General features: G+C 51.8%; 3 protein-coding genes across 3 annotated transcripts; 1 reads left to right on the forward strand and 2 right to left on the reverse strand.

Moving 5' to 3' along the window:
• Positions 1–599: 599 nt before the first annotated feature.
• Positions 600–2,340, reverse strand: tim23 (translocase of inner mitochondrial membrane 23). The gene is made up of 2 exons (XM_011395522.1): positions 1,429–2,340; positions 600–1,358 (listed from the first exon to the last, which is right to left on the reverse strand). Exons 1-2 carry the CDS (start codon positions 2,092–2,094, stop codon positions 1,308–1,310), a joined length of 717 nt encoding a protein of 238 aa, XP_011393824.1. The 5' UTR covers positions 2,095–2,340; the 3' UTR covers positions 600–1,307.
• Positions 2,341–2,819: 479 nt separating this feature from the next.
• Positions 2,820–8,189, forward strand: NCU00372 (hypothetical protein). Its single transcript, XM_952165.2, has 4 exons — positions 2,820–3,228; positions 3,327–5,649; positions 5,707–6,011; positions 6,063–8,189. Exons 1-4 carry the CDS (start codon positions 3,080–3,082, stop codon positions 8,092–8,094), a joined length of 4,809 nt encoding a protein of 1,602 aa, XP_957258.2. The 5' UTR covers positions 2,820–3,079; the 3' UTR covers positions 8,095–8,189.
• Positions 8,190–11,719: 3,530 nt separating this feature from the next.
• NCU00373 (hypothetical protein) lies at positions 11,720–15,436 on the reverse strand. Its single transcript, XM_952166.3, has one exon. The coding sequence runs from the start codon at positions 14,934–14,936 to the stop codon at positions 13,905–13,907; it is 1,032 nt and encodes a 343-aa protein (XP_957259.1). The 5' UTR covers positions 14,937–15,436; the 3' UTR covers positions 11,720–13,904.
• Between the last annotated feature and the right edge of the window lie 3,377 nt (positions 15,437–18,813).

The following is an 18,813-nucleotide window of genomic DNA, read 5'->3' on the forward strand; positions in this document are numbered from 1 at the left end:
ACTTCATTGTCTGCTTGGTTTTTGTTGTGGTTCGTGGATGCGCTGCCCCGGTTCATCCTAAACTAACAAAGGTGGATGATTACGTTGTCTTCTTTCTATGCTAAAGTGTTCTGTTGGTATACTATCGAGTTTTTGTATATTCTTCAAGTGGCTTTCTATGGTGGTTTAGGAAGAAGGTGGGGATACATTACACGTTACATATGATCATGTCGAGCTCGCCTTTCTCCTTTTGCAACAGCATCCCACACCAGGAACCAAATGATGTTAGCTCGATCTTGTTATAACCAAAGATATGGATGGGAAACTTGCTTTATTAGTCTTCGATCTTAGAGAAAGCAATAACGGGATTCGTAGAGGGACTTAGCATAAAGAGGCAAGCAAGGTTATTATCGTTACTGCCACTTGTAGCTCACTAGTCTGTCGGTTATCGAAGAATTGATTTTCCTCCCTGTCTTGATCTCTCTGCTTCCATGTATTGAAACTGGTGCTTGCCTGTTGTTCTCAAGCCAAAGATTTGCATGGGGAATACTCGAGGAACAATGTGCGTACGGTTTCCAGTTCTGTGGCAAATAGGGAATTCGTCGGAGATGGGCCTTATCCTAAGAGAGTGGATATGTTCATTCGTAGTCCTGCCCCTAAGTCGCTTCGAACTTTGAACTCACACCTGCTTGCAGTCATTTTCGACACCAACGTGTGGCAGGGTGACATGCCCAATATATCCCACACCAAACATTACCTCTCTATTATCTTATCATAAAACCCGGAGCCAACAGTCATGTACAACCCGCAATAGACTCAAAGTTTGAATGAAGCCTGCCGCAATGCCCCATATGCCCAACCAGGGCGATTGCGCTCTATGTCCATATGATCCGCTATAATACATACAATTTTCCACACACGGGGAGGAGAGAGATGAGACTAACCCTTGCGCTATGCACCACTATGCACACACCCTGCCCTTTGGCCCCTCTTCCATGTCCTGCCTTGTTCAAGCCCTGCCCAGCCCAGTGTCGCTTTATTTTCGTTCTTCCCTCTCTTGTTCGTACACATCCACCAGTTCGTGTCTGCTGCCCTTTTGCTCCGTGTTGAACCAAGGACACACACACATCTTCATCGCAGTGGTCTTCCGTGCTGGTGAGAAAGACACTGGTTTTCTTCTGTCAGTTCTCTCGAAGATTAAAATAATAGAGAAGGCTGGCTAGCTATGCACTCTTTTCATGGAGCAACGATAGATGGCCAGAGAGTCGTGGGATGAAGGGAACAGAAGATGACTTTTTTTGTTTCCTATTTCATTCTTCGTCCCCACTTCAGTCAACCTCGTTGGTCTGGGGGGAGGGGAAGAACGTCCTCCTGGCGACCTAGTGACACAGTAAAGTTAGCAAGGTGTATTTCCAGTCTACGCCTGCCATACGAAAAATGGTGACATACCGCCCAAGTACCGGCTATCGTCGCAACAATACCACCCGAGATCATCATGGGCTTCAGACCCCTGGTGCTCTTGAAGAGCATACCACTAAGCGCACCGGCCAGGATTGAGTTGGCGGCATCGTGCTTGCCCCTCACGTAACCAATGCCGGCGTTGATTAGGTTGTAGCAGATGGCGACAACACCAGCCGAGTTGCCGAGGTAGGGACCGCGACGGGTGACAGCGTTAAGGACGGAGTTGAGGCGCAGCTTGGGCGGCTGGCCGGCCGATCTCTGGAGACCCTCTTTCAAACCCCACGCGCCTCCGATAGTGAGGGCCGTCAGGTAGGTGATACCGGTTCCGTAGCAGAGGTCGTCAGTGAAGCCGCGCGAGGGCAGAACTGAGGCGCCGGCGGCATCGGGCAGCGGGGTATCCTCAAGCGAGATGTATTCTAGTGTTTCCTTGTTGAGGCCGGCAAGAGGGTGTAGTTGTGTGGGGTCGGCGAAGGAAGAGCTACCGAGAAAGGCCTCGACACCTTGGGGCTGGCTAGCATCGAAGGGCGAGGGATATGAAGGAGCGGAGGTGGTGGTGGTGGTTGTCTGAGGTGCGCTGGGGGCGGGTGCGGCGGGCTCTTGCTGCTCTTGCTGCTTCTTGTTGCCTCCGGTGAGGGTGTTCCAAAGGCCGGACATTGTGACTGAAGTGGAGGGGTTCGATGGGTTATCGGATCGTTAAGCAGTTGGGGAACACGAAGCAGATAGACCGCGTACTGCTGCGCGCAAGAGTGGTGACGGGTAGCCGGAGGGAAGGGTGGGTGGGTGGTGCCGTCGGCAAACGAGTAAGCTATCGTATCTTCGGGGGAGTGACGGACGGGTCGGTGGGCGAGACGGATGGGATCTCGAATTGGCTCCGGCTCACGCGCAACTTGGACCGACGCCTGTCTTGGCCCCCGATAACGTCGGAACTTCGAAAAAATTTACCTCTATGGCGCCCGCATGGCCCGTGCGAGCGATTGGCGTCATATGTACCTCTACATATGTATATACATGCTCTGGGGCTTTGATTTCGGGGACATGTCAACATGGCGAAGTGGAACTCAACCGAGGCTGTAATGAAGAAGACCTTATTGAAAGGTCAACTGCAGTACATCGTGGGCATCTGAAGCTAGACTACGCCTTGAACAGATATATTCAACGGATTCTCCATGTTCCCATTCCTGCTTTCTCAGGACTTCTTCGCCTTTGGATCTTTTACGGGGACGGTTCGTTCGTGGGGATTCTTTTACTGCTACAGTGCAGGGGTATCTCTTGACATGGCGGCAGGCAACTTCAGACCCAAAACAAGCACGGTGGCCGGAGTGGATTCACCCCCAGAACATGCGCAGTGGATGTAAACACACAGTGGGTGATGCTATAGGCCTTTGAAGATCCCAAAATTTCACAACTCGTCGCTCATACTTTACACGAGTGCCCAGCAGAGAGGTGGATTACTTACTATCACAGTAACTTCAGGCCCTCACTAACTCTCACTGGGGGGCTCATTGACGGTCAGGCACTTACCACTCTTCGCTCCTTCTTTATTGCCTCCCTTTCCCAGTCATCATCACTCTGCAACGAAGTCTCGGATGCACGTCTAAACCCGGTCCCTCAATCATAACTTCCCTTTTGGACTGCGGGGATGGAGTCAACCCAAGTCCAGCAAAATGCCCCCGGCAGCAGCACCATTGACACGGACGCTCTGCTAGCCGGACTGGGCCCCGAAGTGTTTGAAAATGCCAACACCATCACCAAGTGGCTGTTGTCACAACCCACCGAGTCACTCCCAGCGTAGGTTTCTTTTCTTTCGGATATCTTCAGTGTCCAGTTATTCTTTGTGAGAAGTTCTCAATCACACATATACAGACATTCACTAACACCCGTGTTAGCATCGCACAGGCAGTATTTGCCAAGTTGTTCAGCAATGCCTCTGAGTCTCGCCAGTATCACGGCAACGGTCACGATGTCGTAAGGCTCTGCAGCTTTGTTCAGCAATGCGCCAAGGCCAAAGACGAGAAGCTGAAGGAATGGGCCTTCACCGAGCCCGTCTCAACGAAGCTGTTCCATTTCTACCTTGAGTGGTATGAACACGACCCGCATCGTGCCCTGAGACTGATTCTTGATGTCCTTGTGGCCTCGGCGACCATTAATCCCAAACCCGAGACAGGGAAGGCAGTGAAGGAACACATCCTCAAGACCATCGTGGAGATTGTCGCTCGCAAGTCTGCCATGCAACTGACCAAGTCTGGCCTGCAGTGTCTGGACCACTTCTTGAACAAAAAGGTTCTTTCCCTCGACGATGTTGCTCGCAAGTATCGCGAGGTCGACTCTTCTGTCGCCGACCTATCTCATCTCTCCGTGTGGAAGTCCTTTGTTTTTGAGCTGTTCTCGTGGATGGAGCTTCCCTACGTCTGCCCTCATGCCGGCAAATGTCTTGTGCATATTTTTAAGGGTTTAACTGGCCAGGCTGCTGCTGCGGCCCAAAAAAGCGAAAAGTTCACTGTCGAGGTCTGGAAGACGTGGCTACAGGAGGCTGTGGCCCAGAGACCAGCAGTCTTGGAGGATATCAAGAACTACGTCCTAGTTCCTATTTTCAAGACTGACAAGGTCGAATCTCTGAAGCTGCTCGAGGCGTTTAACCGCAGCGAGATACCCGTCGGATCTACACAGGATCTGACCGATCTGACTCTCTTGCTCCAGTTGGCGACACTCGAGACCGGCAAGCGGTTTGGTCTCGTGGAAGAACCCAGCAATGATATTGACGCTTCTCAGTCTTCAAGCAAGGTAATTCTTCGGGACACTGTCCTCGAAAGCTTCCTCACACATCCTTCCCTCTCCGTCAGATCCAGCGCTTTCTCCTTGTTGGTCTCATCCCAGGCCACTACGAAGCCCTTTTCCCGGATAGCGTTTGACCTACTCAGGAAGCACCTCGCCGCCTTCCATGCCGACTTTGACGCCAAATTGCGCAACGAGGTGCTCGGCTATACGAAGAACCTGATTCGGCGTGTTAAAAACGTCATCTCCGTTGCCCAGAGAAGCCTTGCCCAAGCAGCCAGCAAGCAGAACCCGGCGCCTGCGGACAAGGATACGACATCATCAAAGAAGAAGCCCGCTCCTGAGAACTTGTTGAAGAGTCCCACCGAGGCCAGGGAGGTACTTGACCGCCACGAGGCTTTCTTCTCGTGGTACCTTGGGTTTTTGAAGGGTGAGCTTTTGCCCACAACGTCTTACCAACGCCACATCACAGCCATGAGAGCGGCACTTTTGGCGTTGAAGGTTGGAAAACACGCTGGTGCCACGGATGATGTTGTCGATGAGGACGTTTCAAAGTCAATATCTTCAGATTTCACTTGGATCCGCCTTCTTCTGGATCTACTCTTGGACCCTTTTGACGATGTCAGAGACTCCGCCTCTAACCTTCTGGGGTTGTTCTCTCAAGGAATCATCAAGTCCCCCGCACAACCCAGTCTCAATAGCAAGACCCAACTCGAGGTCCTGCAAGACTTTTGCCTAAAAGCCCGGGCTTTGGCAGACAGAACTGGCCGCGCTGATCACGGTGACGGCGCTGCTCGCTCCCAGGGACTTCTGTGCCGATGGTTGGATGGTGCAGATCTCCAAATTGCTCACATTTCCAAGATCATCAGTGGTCTTGAAGACAAGGTTACAAAGGCAGAGAAGGACTTGGGCCACGCTGCCATTGAGAACCCCGTACATCCAGATTTTGCCGCCATCAGCTATGCGTGGCCTGTGCTGGCCAAAGAGAGCTTTTCCGAAACACAGTTGGAAGCCATCCATCAATTATATCAGCGCGTCTTCGACTGTGCCAAGCGTATTTGGGTAGCAGTCAGGCATGTGCTATGCGATGACTCTCCGGAAGGCCACTTGCCCGAGGAGATGGAGGAAATCGAGGGATTGGACACCAAAGACCTATTGAGTTACAGTTTCCGTGCAGTTCACGAGTCGAGCAACCTGATGCGACTGATGCTCCAGACGTTGCGTCTCACTCCAGGCCCGGGAGTGCCGTTCCCTCCTTTGCCCGTTTTCCAAGCTACCGGGTACTTGACGTTTGAGCAGCTTTCCAGCTTGAGGCATCGTGGTGCTTTCTCTACGGTATCTCTTACTTTTACGACATGTTGCCAGCTTACACAAAAGCTCCCCATTGTCTTCCCCGAGACTGCAGGGTCCAACACTTTGCTTCGCGAATGGTACAAGGTATGTTGTGGAACTGATCACGGCTCTTGGGCTGTACTGTATACTGACTTTCAAAAGGGCACAATCAACTGCATCATGAGTCAGGCCTCCACCACCCGTCGCTCTGCGGGTATTCCTTCTCTAGTTGCCGGCATCCTGACAGCCAACGCTGAATCGCCCTCGTTCAACGAGGTTTTCAGCGAGCTTGAGGAGATTGGCAAGAAGCCGGTCACGCAAGCGGAAACTGATGGATCGAACTTGCCACAAGTACATGCTCTGAATTCGCTCAGAGAGATCTTCAAGAGCTCATTATTGAGCAAGAAGGCCGAGGCTTACCTGGCCAGGACTTTGCAGCTGGCTGCAAACAACCTAAAGTCCGAAGTGTAAGTTGCAGACATGCACCAGCAGTCAGATCGAGTGCTAACGAGATATAGATGGGCCATTCGCAACTGCGGTCTCCTGTTGCTGAGGAGTCTTATCGACTGCTTGCTTGGAACGGGTGAGAGCAAGGCCATCATCGAATCGGGCTGGGACGGTGTCTCCGTTCGTATTTCTTATAACAAGTACCCAACACTGCCAGGTGTTATTCTGGGACTGTTGGAGTCTGCCAACAAGGCTCTTGGTGAAGATGCAAAGACAGCCGCCGCGGAGGCCGTCTTCCCGGCATTGGACATCATTCGTCGTGCCGGCCCCCCCGAGTCTTACCGCGCTGAACTCCAAGGTCATATTGAAGGCTACCTCGATAGCCACCTCTGGCACGTCAGAGAAATTGCGGCCAGGACACTCTGCTCCTTCCTTCTTCAAGGAGATTGGGTCGCAGAAATCCAGCGGCTCCTTGAGGAGTCTGAGGATCGCGCCAACCGCATCCATGGTGTCCTCCTGCTGACAAGATTTGTTCTGGAGCGCAAGACCAGCCTGGGTGCGGATGTTTCCGAAGATACATCCAAACTCAAGGTTCTCCTTCGCAGGCTTGCCGACGAGAGTGACAACTTCAAGACATGCCCCGTCGTCAAGGCTGCCTACCTTGAGATATTCAACATTTTGGCAAGCATCGATCCCATCGTCAACCAGTCGGCCCTTGAACTCATCGCCATCACTCCAGGCTCTGATTCAGCCACGGTGATGGACAAGACCAAGCAATACCCATCTTCGGCTCTCCTGGATGCAGAGGCTGTGATCGCCAGCGTCTACCACGCCGCAGCAGTCTCCGACACTAAGGTCCTACGGGCGCTTTTTCTGCACACCCTTAGCAAGGACATCAACACTACTCAGCGATTGCTTGAGATGGTCCCTATCGCCTGGAAGTCCATCACTACCACCGAAGCCATTGGAGGTCTCTCCAACCTTTACGCCGAAGTCTGCACTACCACCGCCGCTACTCCCGATATCAAAGCAGCGGCGATCTCTAACCTCGGCGATCTCATCGATGCCCTTCTCCAGGAAGGTCGTCAAGCTGAGCTTATCGGCCTCCCCTTCATGGCCACCATCGAACAAACCTGGAAGGGTCTCCAGCAAGGCGAGATCAACCCCAACCTCTCCTGCGCCATCATCCGAGCCAGCGGTTCCCTCATGGCCGCCCTTGCTCTTCGCAGCGCTACCACCACCACCACCGCCGCCTGTGGCGGAATCGACAACCAGATGGCCCAACGTCTCCGGGCCTGGGGCGCCATGATGGCCGACGCGCTCGACATCGACAATACCTTCGACACGCGCTATGCGGCCGCCTCTTCTCTGACCTCTTTCTTCACCGGCTTCGTGTCTACAACAGAAGCAAACTGGTCCCCAGCTTTCCTGCCTGCACTCTCGGCGCTCTACGACGCCCTAATTGACGACGACGACGAGGTCCGCGATCTTGCTTCCGCCGCTGCCGCGCCCGTGGTCGGACAGCAGATGGTTCCCCCCTCGGCAGCTGATCGCCTAGCGGTCTGGATGTCCGAGACGTTCTTTGGGCAAGAGGAGTTCCAAGAGCACTTGGTGTCTCGTCTCACAACCGGCAATTCCTCCCCAGTTGCTGAAAAGTCTTCCGAGTTGACCTCGGCAGCGGAACAGCTCGTCACCGCTTTGCAGTTCGACGACTCACTCTTTGCCACTGAGGAGCAGAATCTGTTTATTGATGAGGTGAGGGAGACTAGACGCTGGCAGCGGGAGCTCATCGCCCGTGCCTCTGCTTCTGGGTCTTCTGACGTCCTCTCGTCCGGGCCTGCGTTCGCCAAGCTGAGCAAGTGGACGGAGGAAGGGCTGGAGTACCTTACCAGACTAGTACGGGCGAACAGTGATGGGCCGCTAGAGTGGACAAGTGATCAACATGTGTTCGCGGCTTGTGCGAGGGTGTTGCTGTGCGCGGTTGCGGTGGTTAAGGTTGTCGGCGCCGAGTCGGCGGTTGGAGAGGCGTTGAAGGCGTTCAAGGAGGTTGCCAAGAAGGGAGGACTGCATGGTAGTTTGTTGGAGATTGTGGCGGCAGTGTGAGCGGGTGTTTGTTAGAAGTCTAAACCGTGGTGATAGATGTGCACTAGAGCGCACGAAGAGTCTTGAATGCTATTGTCTTTCCTGTCCTTGACCCCGACCATGGATTTAATGTCATACTTCGGCCTTTCACACACAACAAGACATGTCGGTCTCTCACTTATACCTCGGTGAGATATATCACCTGGGCATACTTCAGTCATAGTGTCACCAATACAGACTACACTCCTCCATGAAACACATTCAACCTGGCACACTCTCTACACCCGCAACGCACCTGATCAACATCGCTGGAGAAAAGGAAAAACAAAAAGCATATCAATTATAGCAAACCTAAAGACTGTGAAGACCGCTTGACGAAAAACCCAGCGCGGTGTCTATATCAAGAAAAGACGTTGTAAATTAAGTATATTCGCTATGGATGAGTATGCTTCGCTGGACCTACCATGGCACCCACTAAACATAGGTAAAACGCTAAGCCCATACATATGCGAACTTCACTTCGACTAAATATCGTAGTGTACCATCTTCAATTATCTCACGAACTATATTGTAAACCCTTCTTCCTTCCTTCCTTCCCTCACCCTTCCCCAGCCCATTCCGCCATGACGTCCACCTAGGCAGTCCATGGAAGTATCTGACAATAAAGCGTCCAAGATTTGTGAGTGACACGTACCTACCTACCCTGAGTAACTATCTTCAGCCGCTGACTTGTGAACTTTACCTGCCCAAATACTTGGCTTTTGCAACTTTCAAATACTTGCTCACAGTCGGGTTATGCCTTGCCTTGCCTTGCCTTGCCTTGCTTTGCCTACTTTTCTCTGTTTACGTTTATGATCCAGGTCTTCACTGCTACATACCTGTTAGACGTATGTACCCACCTAGCGTCGGGTCCTGTTACGCAACGGTTTTTGTGTAACGAGGGTGGTGTGTATGTAACAAACAACCGACCACAGCATCGGATGAACTACCCAACTCGACATCAGGCGCATATTGATCTCTAGGAACATACACATTGGAAAAAATGTAAACTTTGTGGTCTGCCTAAGGAGAGGGAGGCATGAAGTGTTCAGGGTATATATAGATGCTTGACTATCCGAACTGATCTTGTTTTTGTTTTATTTCGTTTCGCATATGCAGATGATGCGTTTAGAGTTGATCCTTTACCTGTACGATATCGGGGGGGTGTCGAGTATGTGTTATAGAGCGTCCAGCGTCGTCAAGTGCCGAAGATGGAGGATGATGAGTAATGGACGGCAGAGAAAAACACAACAAAACTGAGGCCTCCAACAGGAAACTGCCGCCCGCGTATACTGCAACTGTTGTATACTGCATATCTAGCAACCGAACCTACCTATAAGAGGCGGACTGGCTATGCAGAGAAGGCAGGCAATCTGCATTGCAGAAGAGAGAGAGGGTGGGTGGGTGGGTGTCATGCGCACTAGGTTACTTCTCCGTCCGCGCAGGCGAAGTACATGGATACCTACTATGGTAAACAAGAACGCAGGCAAAGCGAAGCGAAGCGCTGTCACCCCAGGTCTCTCTCTGCAAGGTAAAATGGAGAAATGTCAAGGTCAAGAACTCGAGAATAATTTCTTCTGCTGGTTGGTGGCTGGACACTCCTGTGTAGTGTAGTCAGCGCCGCAAAACTGTGTCTAAAGGAAAGGCCAGTAAGTAATATGCAAAGAGGCCTTCTTTGGGCTCCTTTTGGCTTGCAACTTGAACAAATATCGGGCAGTCTCCATGAAATCGGAATAACCCCAGACGTCCATCCGTTGACACACCCACCCACCCCGATAACCCCACAGCGGTCGCTGAACAGGCCGCAGCCGCTTGAGGCGCTAAACGCTAAAACAAGTGTTTCCTGGCGCCCCCCTGCTCTGTGTATTTTTTTTCTCTGTTCCATTTCGTAACTTTCGCTTCTTCTTCTTCTTCTTCTTCTTCTTCCCCTTGCCTTTTCCGTTCCATTCCTCGCTGTGTTTTTTTTTATAGCCGACTACCGCCGCCATTCAACTCAGACTGTCTGACAACGGTTGCCGTCGGCCGGATAAATCGGTCTTTCTATTCACATTGATGTGTCATCAACCTGAAGCGCATCAGCAAGTTCAGCACTGCAGGATAAAGTGGTTACTGTTGCACAACTGCTATGAAAGTGGATATACATACATATGCAAAGGTAAGGGACGGCCGGACATGACGCTATGTATGTATGCAACAGCCCGACAGGCTGACGGGACGGACGATAGCGCAATTGTGGAAGCTACTACATATGTATGTATTGTGTTGAGCTTCTCCAGTTAATTAGGTAGGACAGAGGAAGAGAGGGTACGTCGTATGCACAACGATTCCGGATATTGCAGTCAATATAGTGTCCGTCGCTGCAAATTCCGGATATTGCAGTCAGCGTAGCAGCAGTAAGTTTCTTTCGTGGGAGGTGGTGTGGAACAAACAAAGGATCCACGAAAGACATTCATTCAGCTTCGAAAGAATGCGCTAACGATCCAACACTAGACTCGTTCTACGGGAATGTCTCACTGGTGAGATTCTGGCCCATTTGGCAATGGTAAGGTGAGTTTTTAGTTTGCCAGATAGGATATACTAGCCACACCAACTACGGTAAAACTAGTAGATGACATGAGGCTGGATTCTGGAGATCATCGTCGTGACACTACGCTATCTAGTCTAGACTTCCATATGGTAGTATCTCGACGTCGCTTCGTCTTATTACCGCGTATCGCGGAAAAAAAACACGTAGAAGAAAGGATTGGAGGTCGGAGCAACATCCGGTATTGCCCAGGTTATTTTAGCGCTGTAACCATCGCTCATCTTCTCCATCCCTACGCCATCACCTTGTAAATCCTTCATTCCTCATCACACACTCACCGTGACGGCCCTACCTGTCAGACAAATCTTCCCATCGCCACATCGATTTCAACGCACGTGCTCCACAATAGCAGCGACGAAGGCGGTGAGGGAAAACATCAAGAAAGTTCGTTCCGCCATCTGATGTCTCTCGTTGTCGTGTGACAATGAACGGAACGGTCCCCGCCCTCGGTGCGTCCCGAACGGCGACCGGAAGAAAAAGGAACTAAAAACCTGAAGACCCCCTTGTTCTTGCTTTTGACTGGCCAGCTTACGCTTCCTTGGCCTTTTTTTTGGTGGTCCATGGCCACGGACCCCCCCCCAGGACCCCCGGATCTCAGTCAGACTCAGATCGACACTTGAAGATTTTTTCTTATCATGTCTACTGCGGTATGTTCCATATCATGGTTGATCATGGCGTCCGGAAACCGTATCTTTCCATCCGTACGTGCAAATCGCGGTCATTACAGAAACATTGTCTTAATTTTGCCTTCGAGATCCCGCTTAGCGGACGGTACCCAAGTACACTAGTTGGCATGTGAAGTAGGGAAGGATAGTATAGGGTAGGACAGTTAGCGTGGTACCGTTCCCGTACTGTCACCTCGGCTTTGGAACTTTTCACTTACGGTGTATTCCCGAACTCCGAACGGGCGCGAGGGGTAACGTTACCCTTGTAACAACCATTTATCTTTTCGTCCATTCTTCCTTTCGGAGCCGAAGTTGGAGATCGTCACGTTGCTGCAGACAAGGGGGGAGGGAGGGGGGGGGGGGAATAACTGCCGAGTCTTTCCAGGTTCATTATGTACGTAGCATCATAAACAATTTTGATGAGAGCAAGACTCACAAGTCACAGCGGGCAACAGACATATCGAGCAGAGAGGTACATGATATATCGTGCTTGAAAAACTTCCAGATATGATATCCGCAACTTGGTATAACTACTCCAACCTTCATGACAACGTATAGGCCAAAACCACCAGGGTATCTACTACACGTCTCGACTCACTCACAGAGCGAGTATCCAAAAACCCCGAGCCAGCATCCCAGACCCATGAGGAAAAAGCAAGGAATTCCCGGTGAGTGAATGCACACGCCATCAAACACGGAATGAGAACGAGAAAGTCAGGTCGCGCAGCAAAAGTGACTCGTCGCTCTTGTTCCGCGCACAGTGCGTGGCATTTCCTCCAGCGGCCAGGACACCTTGTTTCAAATCATAGGCCTCTGCCTTGCTTCTCAGCCATCCCAACTAGGCGAGGCCGGTCTAAGAACCGTTACACCACTAGTATGAGATACGGAGAAGCTTTGGCATGCGGTGAGATGAACCACACTTGTTTCCCCGCTGGCCAGTCCCCCTCCCGTATATCCACCAAAATCACCTGGTGGTAACGTCCTCATACCTTGACTCCCCTGACTGAACACATCGGAGGAACTTTGACCTGACCTACGGAAAAACGCAAGCCTGATAGCCACGAAACCCTCGGTCCTATCCCGTCTAGCAGGACTCAGGTCGATCCGAGAGTGTATGCAGGACATACGCCGCAGCAGTGATCCCGTCCCCCGAGAGTCCACGAGGATAATCGATAGAGTCGCTTCACCAAATTTGTCCAAGTGTGTCGGTGGCGTTGAGAGGCTGAGAAAGGCCAGAAAGCAGACTTGACACGGCAGAAAGGAGGTGATGATGCTGTTTGTCATTCACTGCTCAGCAGTGAGTGCCGTACACTATCCCGTATTGCCCTTCTTTTTCTGCATCGTGTTTTGGAGAATACCATCCTTGCTTCAAGTCCCCCCTCTGCTCCCCAACCTGAATGTCCCCAGAGCCTCTTCCTGGATCTGCGAGATAGACAGGCTGAGAATCAGAGATCGTTGGTCTTTGTCGACAACCAGTGTCTGCCGAAGTTTGCGATATTCCAGATACGCGGCGGCGGCTAGATGGTGTTGAATCGGCCATGCCATAGAGGGAAGATCCCGAGAACCAGTCTCGTTTGTGTCGGGTGACCCCTCTCTTCCTCTAATCAGGAGCGCACATAATCCGAACGGTGGCGTCAATCGTTTCTTGCTTCGAGTCCGTCGGTCTTCACTTCGACATCAAGTCGTAAGATGGAAAACCCTTCGTATCGTTAGAAGTCGTCTTTGTCGTCGTAGCCGCAGGGATTATACTCGTCAACATTAAAGGCCGTAAACATCATCCGTAAGACAAAATGAAAATCCAAGATAAAGGGTAAAGATGGAAACGTCTTGAAGCGAATGTGCGGTGGGGTAAACCCGTGAGGGAAGCCCGAGACACCGCGAAAGGGGTATCTTCCAAATGCCAGCCTTTTTGAATGCCGTGTCCTGCGAGTGGAAAAAAGGGGAAAAGAAAAAAAAAGAATTGAAAGAAAGTGAAAGACAAAAGGGGTAATCTCAATCAAGAAAGTTTCTGTCTCGGGCTTGCGCCGCCGAGCCGTGGGTGCATTGCTGCAGTCTTCTTCTTAAAAGCAAAACACGCAAACCAGCCTATAACCGCCATGATGTAAATGCAAACAGACTACCCGCCCCAGGTCCCTGCCATGTGAGGTTGAAACAATAGGAAAAGCCGATGACCAAGCACACGGTGATGATGATGATGATGATGATGATATCTCAAAGCCAAAGAAACTGAAATGGCACAAAAAACAAATAGACGCTCGCCCGCTAACCCGTAGTGAGATAAAAGAAAAACCAGTCGGGAGTAGATACACCAAGAGAGGAGAGGGTTGGTTGAGGAAAGAAGTGTCGAATGTCGCTCCGAATCCATATGCCAAACGGCGAAGTGCCTCTTGCTTGTGTGATCAAATCACCCAGCCGCTATGGGCATAAGTGCCGCGTTCTGGATTTGTGGATATTCAAAAGATCCAGAACACTGGCGATCATGCGGAAGTCGTCGCGGCTGGATAACCTGGATAACCGGTGCCCGTTGTTGCAGACGTTGGTTGTCACATTGTCGTGGTGTATTCCTGATAGCGATCCCAACCGAAGTTGTTAAATCCCATGCTGACTCCGCAATGAGGAGCAAGCATGCTGGGTAGCGGAAGGGGGGCGGAGACGAGCGTAGAGCCGTAGTAGTAGCCGGCCGAGGAGAAAGGCGTGCTGTAGGACGGCGTGCTATAAGCAGGTGTAGGTGAGGGCATTTGCACCTCGCTGACACCCATGCTTGCCCACATGGGGGGGCTGGCGGATCCGGATGATGCCACACTGGGGCTCGACGGTAGGACTCTCCACGACTCGACAGGAGCAGGCAGCGACGAGGGCGTTGTGGGTTGCGACCACATGCTGACATTGGCGGGAGAGCTGGGCAACAAAGGAGGCTGACGGACGACATCGACGATCCTAGGCGGAGGCGGCAGCAGCGGCTTGTAGAGGTTCATGACGGCACTCTTGACATCCTCGCTCCTACCATCCAGCAATTCTCCAGCTCCCTCCTCTTCGAGACCCTCCAAAGCCGTCACGTGCGTGGTGAAGACAAACTTGTTGATGGCCTGAACAAAGTCGTCGTGAAGCTTCTTGCATTGCTGATCCTTCTCAGACCAGTCGTACGTGCTGGCCTTGGTGTTGGGGCAGTGGACGTCCTTGTGGTACTCGATGAGCGACTCGATGGTGTCGGGGGTAAGCTTGAAGGCAACCTCGTTCCTCAGGACCATGTCGACGTGGACGATGTAAGCCTCCAGGTGGATAAGCTGATAGTTGGCGATGGCCTCAACCAACGGGTTGGAGTCGTTCTTGAGCTTGTCTTCGGGAGCCTTGGGGAGCATGAGCGAAGCCAGGATCCAGATGGCATTCGGTGAGGACAGGGTCTCAGTCAAGCATTTTGTGTGCTGGGGTACGCTGTTGAGAGGCCTCTTGACTTTGTTGATGCGCTTCAGTGTCTTGGTCAACCATGGCTCAACCTTGGAACCCAGCACGACGTTGACGGAAGATGCTCTTGGGGCAAAGGCGGCGGCCGAGGCCGGTAATAGCTGGACTGGCATTATGGCCGGTTGTGAGTTGAAAGTTGGGAGGCTGGCGAGGTGAGGTGAAGTGAGAGACCTGAGAGTGACAGAGCACACTGTAGCGCTTGACGGGAGACGGGAAACACAGGGGGGGATTGAGATGGGAAACGAATAGAATATAAGAAACAAGGTGAGCAAGGTGACGAAGCGGGCAGTCCCAAGACAAGGGCCTAGCGTACTCGCCGGCAACGTCAAATGAAAAGAGAAGAACGGGAGACGAGGGGCTCGTGAGGGAGAAGAAGGAGGGTGAGAAATCTCGTGTAGAAAGTCTGGGTGCTTAGGACGGTGGGGTGTAGTGGGTGTTATAGTCGTACCCGTCGTTGCCGTCACTCGCGCTGTCGCCCACTGCCACTGCCCCCCTTCGAGCCCTTTTTTTCATACTACACCACCAACATCCCTACCTACAGCTGCATGCATAGGTACATTAGTGTGTAGTAGTGTACACGAAGACGGGAGGGCAACCACAACATGGAAGCGACGAGGACACCAGAGCGGAGAAGAGAGAAGAGGGGGGGGGGGGGGGGGGGTGTATCTTGAATGCGTCCCGCGTTAGTGGCCGGACAAGCCACAAGCCCGGAAGGTCCAGATGGGGCCCGCTACACCGCACTGGCTGCAGCTGCTGTTGGTTGGCAAAACTCGCCAAAATCAGAGCATGTTGCCATCGTCAGGAGGCCAGTCAGCGCCGAAGCCTGAGAGGTCACTTTCTGTTTCAAGCCACTTTTCGACAGCCATTCAAGGCCATGGACTAAGTCTCATGTCCCAATCTGGCCTGCATTTTCAACCGTATTGATGGAGTAGGAATGGTCAAACCTACCTAGTTAGCATCATCAATCCGGAAAAGAGCCCCGTCTCAAGTCCCAAATCCCCGTGCTATCTATCGTATGTTGTATCGACGACGTCGGGTCCGCCTAGCCCATTATCATGGCTCCATGGCTTCCGGGCTAGCTCCGTGTAATAGGGTAGTCCGACAGTCAAGCATCTGTAAGCTAGAGTTGGGTTCCAACAGGACGATATTCCAAGGAAGCCAAGATCTCGGGTATCCGGTTTTCCTCTCTTGAAGTTTTTCACAGTCGACAAACTTTTCAACGCTACCGGAGACCACGGGTGACGGGCGGGCGGACAGGGCATCTGAAGAGCCTGGCATCGATCAACTCGACCCCAGATGCCAGGGTTCTCCGGAGCTGTGTGTGTACTGTAGCGTACTGTAGAGCCCAAAGTGCGTTCTTTTCAAACTCGCGCGGCGCCACTTTCCGTGGCCAAGATGTTGGGATATGTGCGTACCTGGAGTCCCGTGGTATGTGTATGTACTGTGTAGGCCGGGAACTCCCTTCAGTTTGTCACGTCCTCGCCATTGCGGTTGACAGGACCTATCGCAGTACCTGACTGACTGCGTCCGGGCTTGCGTAACTCCGAATTCCCTCGTCTATCTCTGCAGGCTGTGCTCAGCCATGCATATGCACAATGCTGAATGACAAAAACCCCGACGCACCAAGAGACGAATCGGCCGGTCTCTGGCATGCAACTAGAGCTGAAGACTGCAGATGTCCAAGATGTGGACAATGATGCCAGGAAAAACAGAGTAGCGCCACCGTCAGTCAGCAGGGAGTTAGTGGGTGGTATCCCTGCTATGAAAAATACGCGTAAGTTACATTACGTTTCGGGGAAAACGGAAAGCATGGCTCCGCTGTGGTAATCCCAGAGCGCTAGTGCTTGGAGATACGTACCTTACCTACCTACAACCGACAGCTCCCCAGAAGACACCAACGACCCCGCCGATGAATGGCACACAAACCACTACCACCGCGAGCCACATCAAAGAAAAGTACCCAGCTCACAGTTATTCACATCTGTCACTCCTCATTTACTCGGCCGTGATCATCGATAGGATAACCATGATGCTGGAGGTGATTACAACACATTGACTTGTTCCCCTCGAAGGATCTGAAACATCCACTTAATCCAGGTTTTGGGCTCATAGCCTCCCAGAGCACGTGTGAACGCGACGAGGCTATATCCTCAATTGTGAAATTGAGGCACCAGAAGAGTACTGTCTTGTCAGTTGCCAAGGCTAACTCGCAATATGTATCAGAGCTTTTGCGGGGAAGGAAGCCAACACGAATGTAATAATGCTTACTCGGTCTTAGGTCATGGTAAATTGGTCTCACTGTCACCGATATGGCTTGGTAAATCATACTACTACGCCGTACGTTAGTTGTGGCCTAGACCTAGAAGAAATGTGCATTTAAAAAAAGTACCTTTTGTGATTTATGATATCAAAGGGGATTCCATCTAACTCGTCACCGACCGGCGATGACATTGGCACAATGCTGTAGCAACCGACGTGCCTTTGTGACACTGGCGGATCCTGATGGAGTTTTCCGTTCTATCATGTAATATATAGCCTTTTGTTTATGAGCCGGTAAGGGGGGCTGAAATTATCTGACTAGATCTCAACATGACTGTTGATAGCAGTATGCTTAGCAAGCCGTTGGTCTGATGCAAGCCGCACGCGCGGCTACTAAGAGCAGAGGGGAAGAGGATCCGTATCTGGTGGACACTGGTATCTTTACTGCTGTAAATGGTGAGCTGCATATGACTCGTAGGAATGTCTGGTTTGCCGTAACACACCATCTTCAAAGCCTGATCCACATCGTGAGATTATGCAAAGCTCCCACTCGTGGAAGTGTTGAGTCGCCTTGACACTGTCAACCAGTGGGAGCGTCCGCCACGATTGCTGAAACGCGGGGCCAGATGAACCCAGAGTGAACCCAGAGTGAACAGGATACCTTAATCATAAAGAACGGGCGTTGAGGGATCCTGAAGAGGATATGGCATGATTAACTTGTCGCCCAGTCGATCGTCAGAGGGCGCAATCGCTTGCTCCTGTCCATAAATCCTCAACTCCCCAACATGAAACGCAACAAGCGCGCTGCCAGTGGGCCGGGACGCTCCTTTTCCCTGGAACAAAACCGCCTTCTCGAGGCTTGCTTCTAGACCCAGTCTGCCAGTGATATCTTCGCCCACACCTTCTGACCAGATCCACGATCATCTACCGAAAGGTAGTGTACTGCTTGCATACGCCTGGGGCCGGCTAGTGGTCCAAACCAAGCAAGTCATCGGGAGGGGTGAGAAACCAGAAAAGTAGTCTCAAACTGGAGTCATTGAGGACTTGTCTGCCGGCTTGACCACTCATTTCTCCCCTCTTCTTCTCCTCATAGACACCCCTGAAGGAGTTTTGGAGTAAGAATGATCCAGGAGACTCCCAGCTTGGTCTATAGCACGTGTGGAACAAAGACAGGGGATGTCCCAACGGCAATAAAGGTGTGAAAAAGGTACAAAAGGGTAGGAGGGTTGGCGTCAGCCTGTGAGAGAGCGTATGTTGGGATATGACCAGAAGCTGCCATGCTAGTGCGGGAAGGTGAGCAAAGGTTGTTTAAGTCAGACCCCTGTTTTTGAGCCTCATTGGCTGGAGCTCTGAGCGCCCTCGGCCTCCATCAAGAGAAAAAAAGGCCGACATTGGAGCATCTCATTGGTCTGAAAAGGAGGAGAGGAACGAATGGGTGGCCCCAGAAGGCGAGATATTCACCCATGAATCATCTGAGAGGAGAGAAATTTGGAGAAAATGAGAAAATATAAAGCCATGGATTTGCGGCAGCAAGCCACAAGAGGAGCACCCACTTGGTGTCGAGGTGGAAAAAGTCCATGTCTTGATGACGAGAACACAAAACTCCAAGTTTCTGGAGCAGTGGAAGGAATATGTAGAAACCCGTTGCGATTGGAGAGTCACGGCATATGATCATCTCCGAGCTGTACTATGTATAACCAAGGCTTTGGTGCCTCTTTTGGGGAATCCGAC

Source organism: Neurospora crassa, linkage group III (genome assembly GCF_000182925.2).
Source record: "Neurospora crassa OR74A linkage group III, whole genome shotgun sequence".
NCBI classification, from domain to species: domain Eukaryota; kingdom Fungi; phylum Ascomycota; class Sordariomycetes; order Sordariales; family Sordariaceae; genus Neurospora; species Neurospora crassa.

Coding starts and splice junctions, on each gene's coding strand:
- NCU00373 (XM_952166.3), bottom strand. CDS start 14,936: ATGCCAGTCCAGCTATTACCGGCCTCGGCCGCCGCCTTTGCCCCAAGA.
- tim23 (XM_011395522.1), bottom strand. CDS start 2,094: ATGTCCGGCCTTTGGAACACCCTCACCGGAGGCAACAAGAAGCAGCAA. Junction 1,359..1,428: donor CGATAGCCGGTACTTGGGCG/GTATGTCACCAT, acceptor CTGTGTCACTAG/GTCGCCAGGAGGACGTTCTT.
- NCU00372 (XM_952165.2), top strand. CDS start 3,080: ATGGAGTCAACCCAAGTCCAGCAAAATGCCCCCGGCAGCAGCACCATT. Junction 3,229..3,326: donor CCCACCGAGTCACTCCCAGC/GTAGGTTTCTTT, acceptor CACCCGTGTTAG/CATCGCACAGGCAGTATTTG. Junction 6,012..6,062: donor AACAACCTAAAGTCCGAAGT/GTAAGTTGCAGA, acceptor AACGAGATATAG/ATGGGCCATTCGCAACTGCG.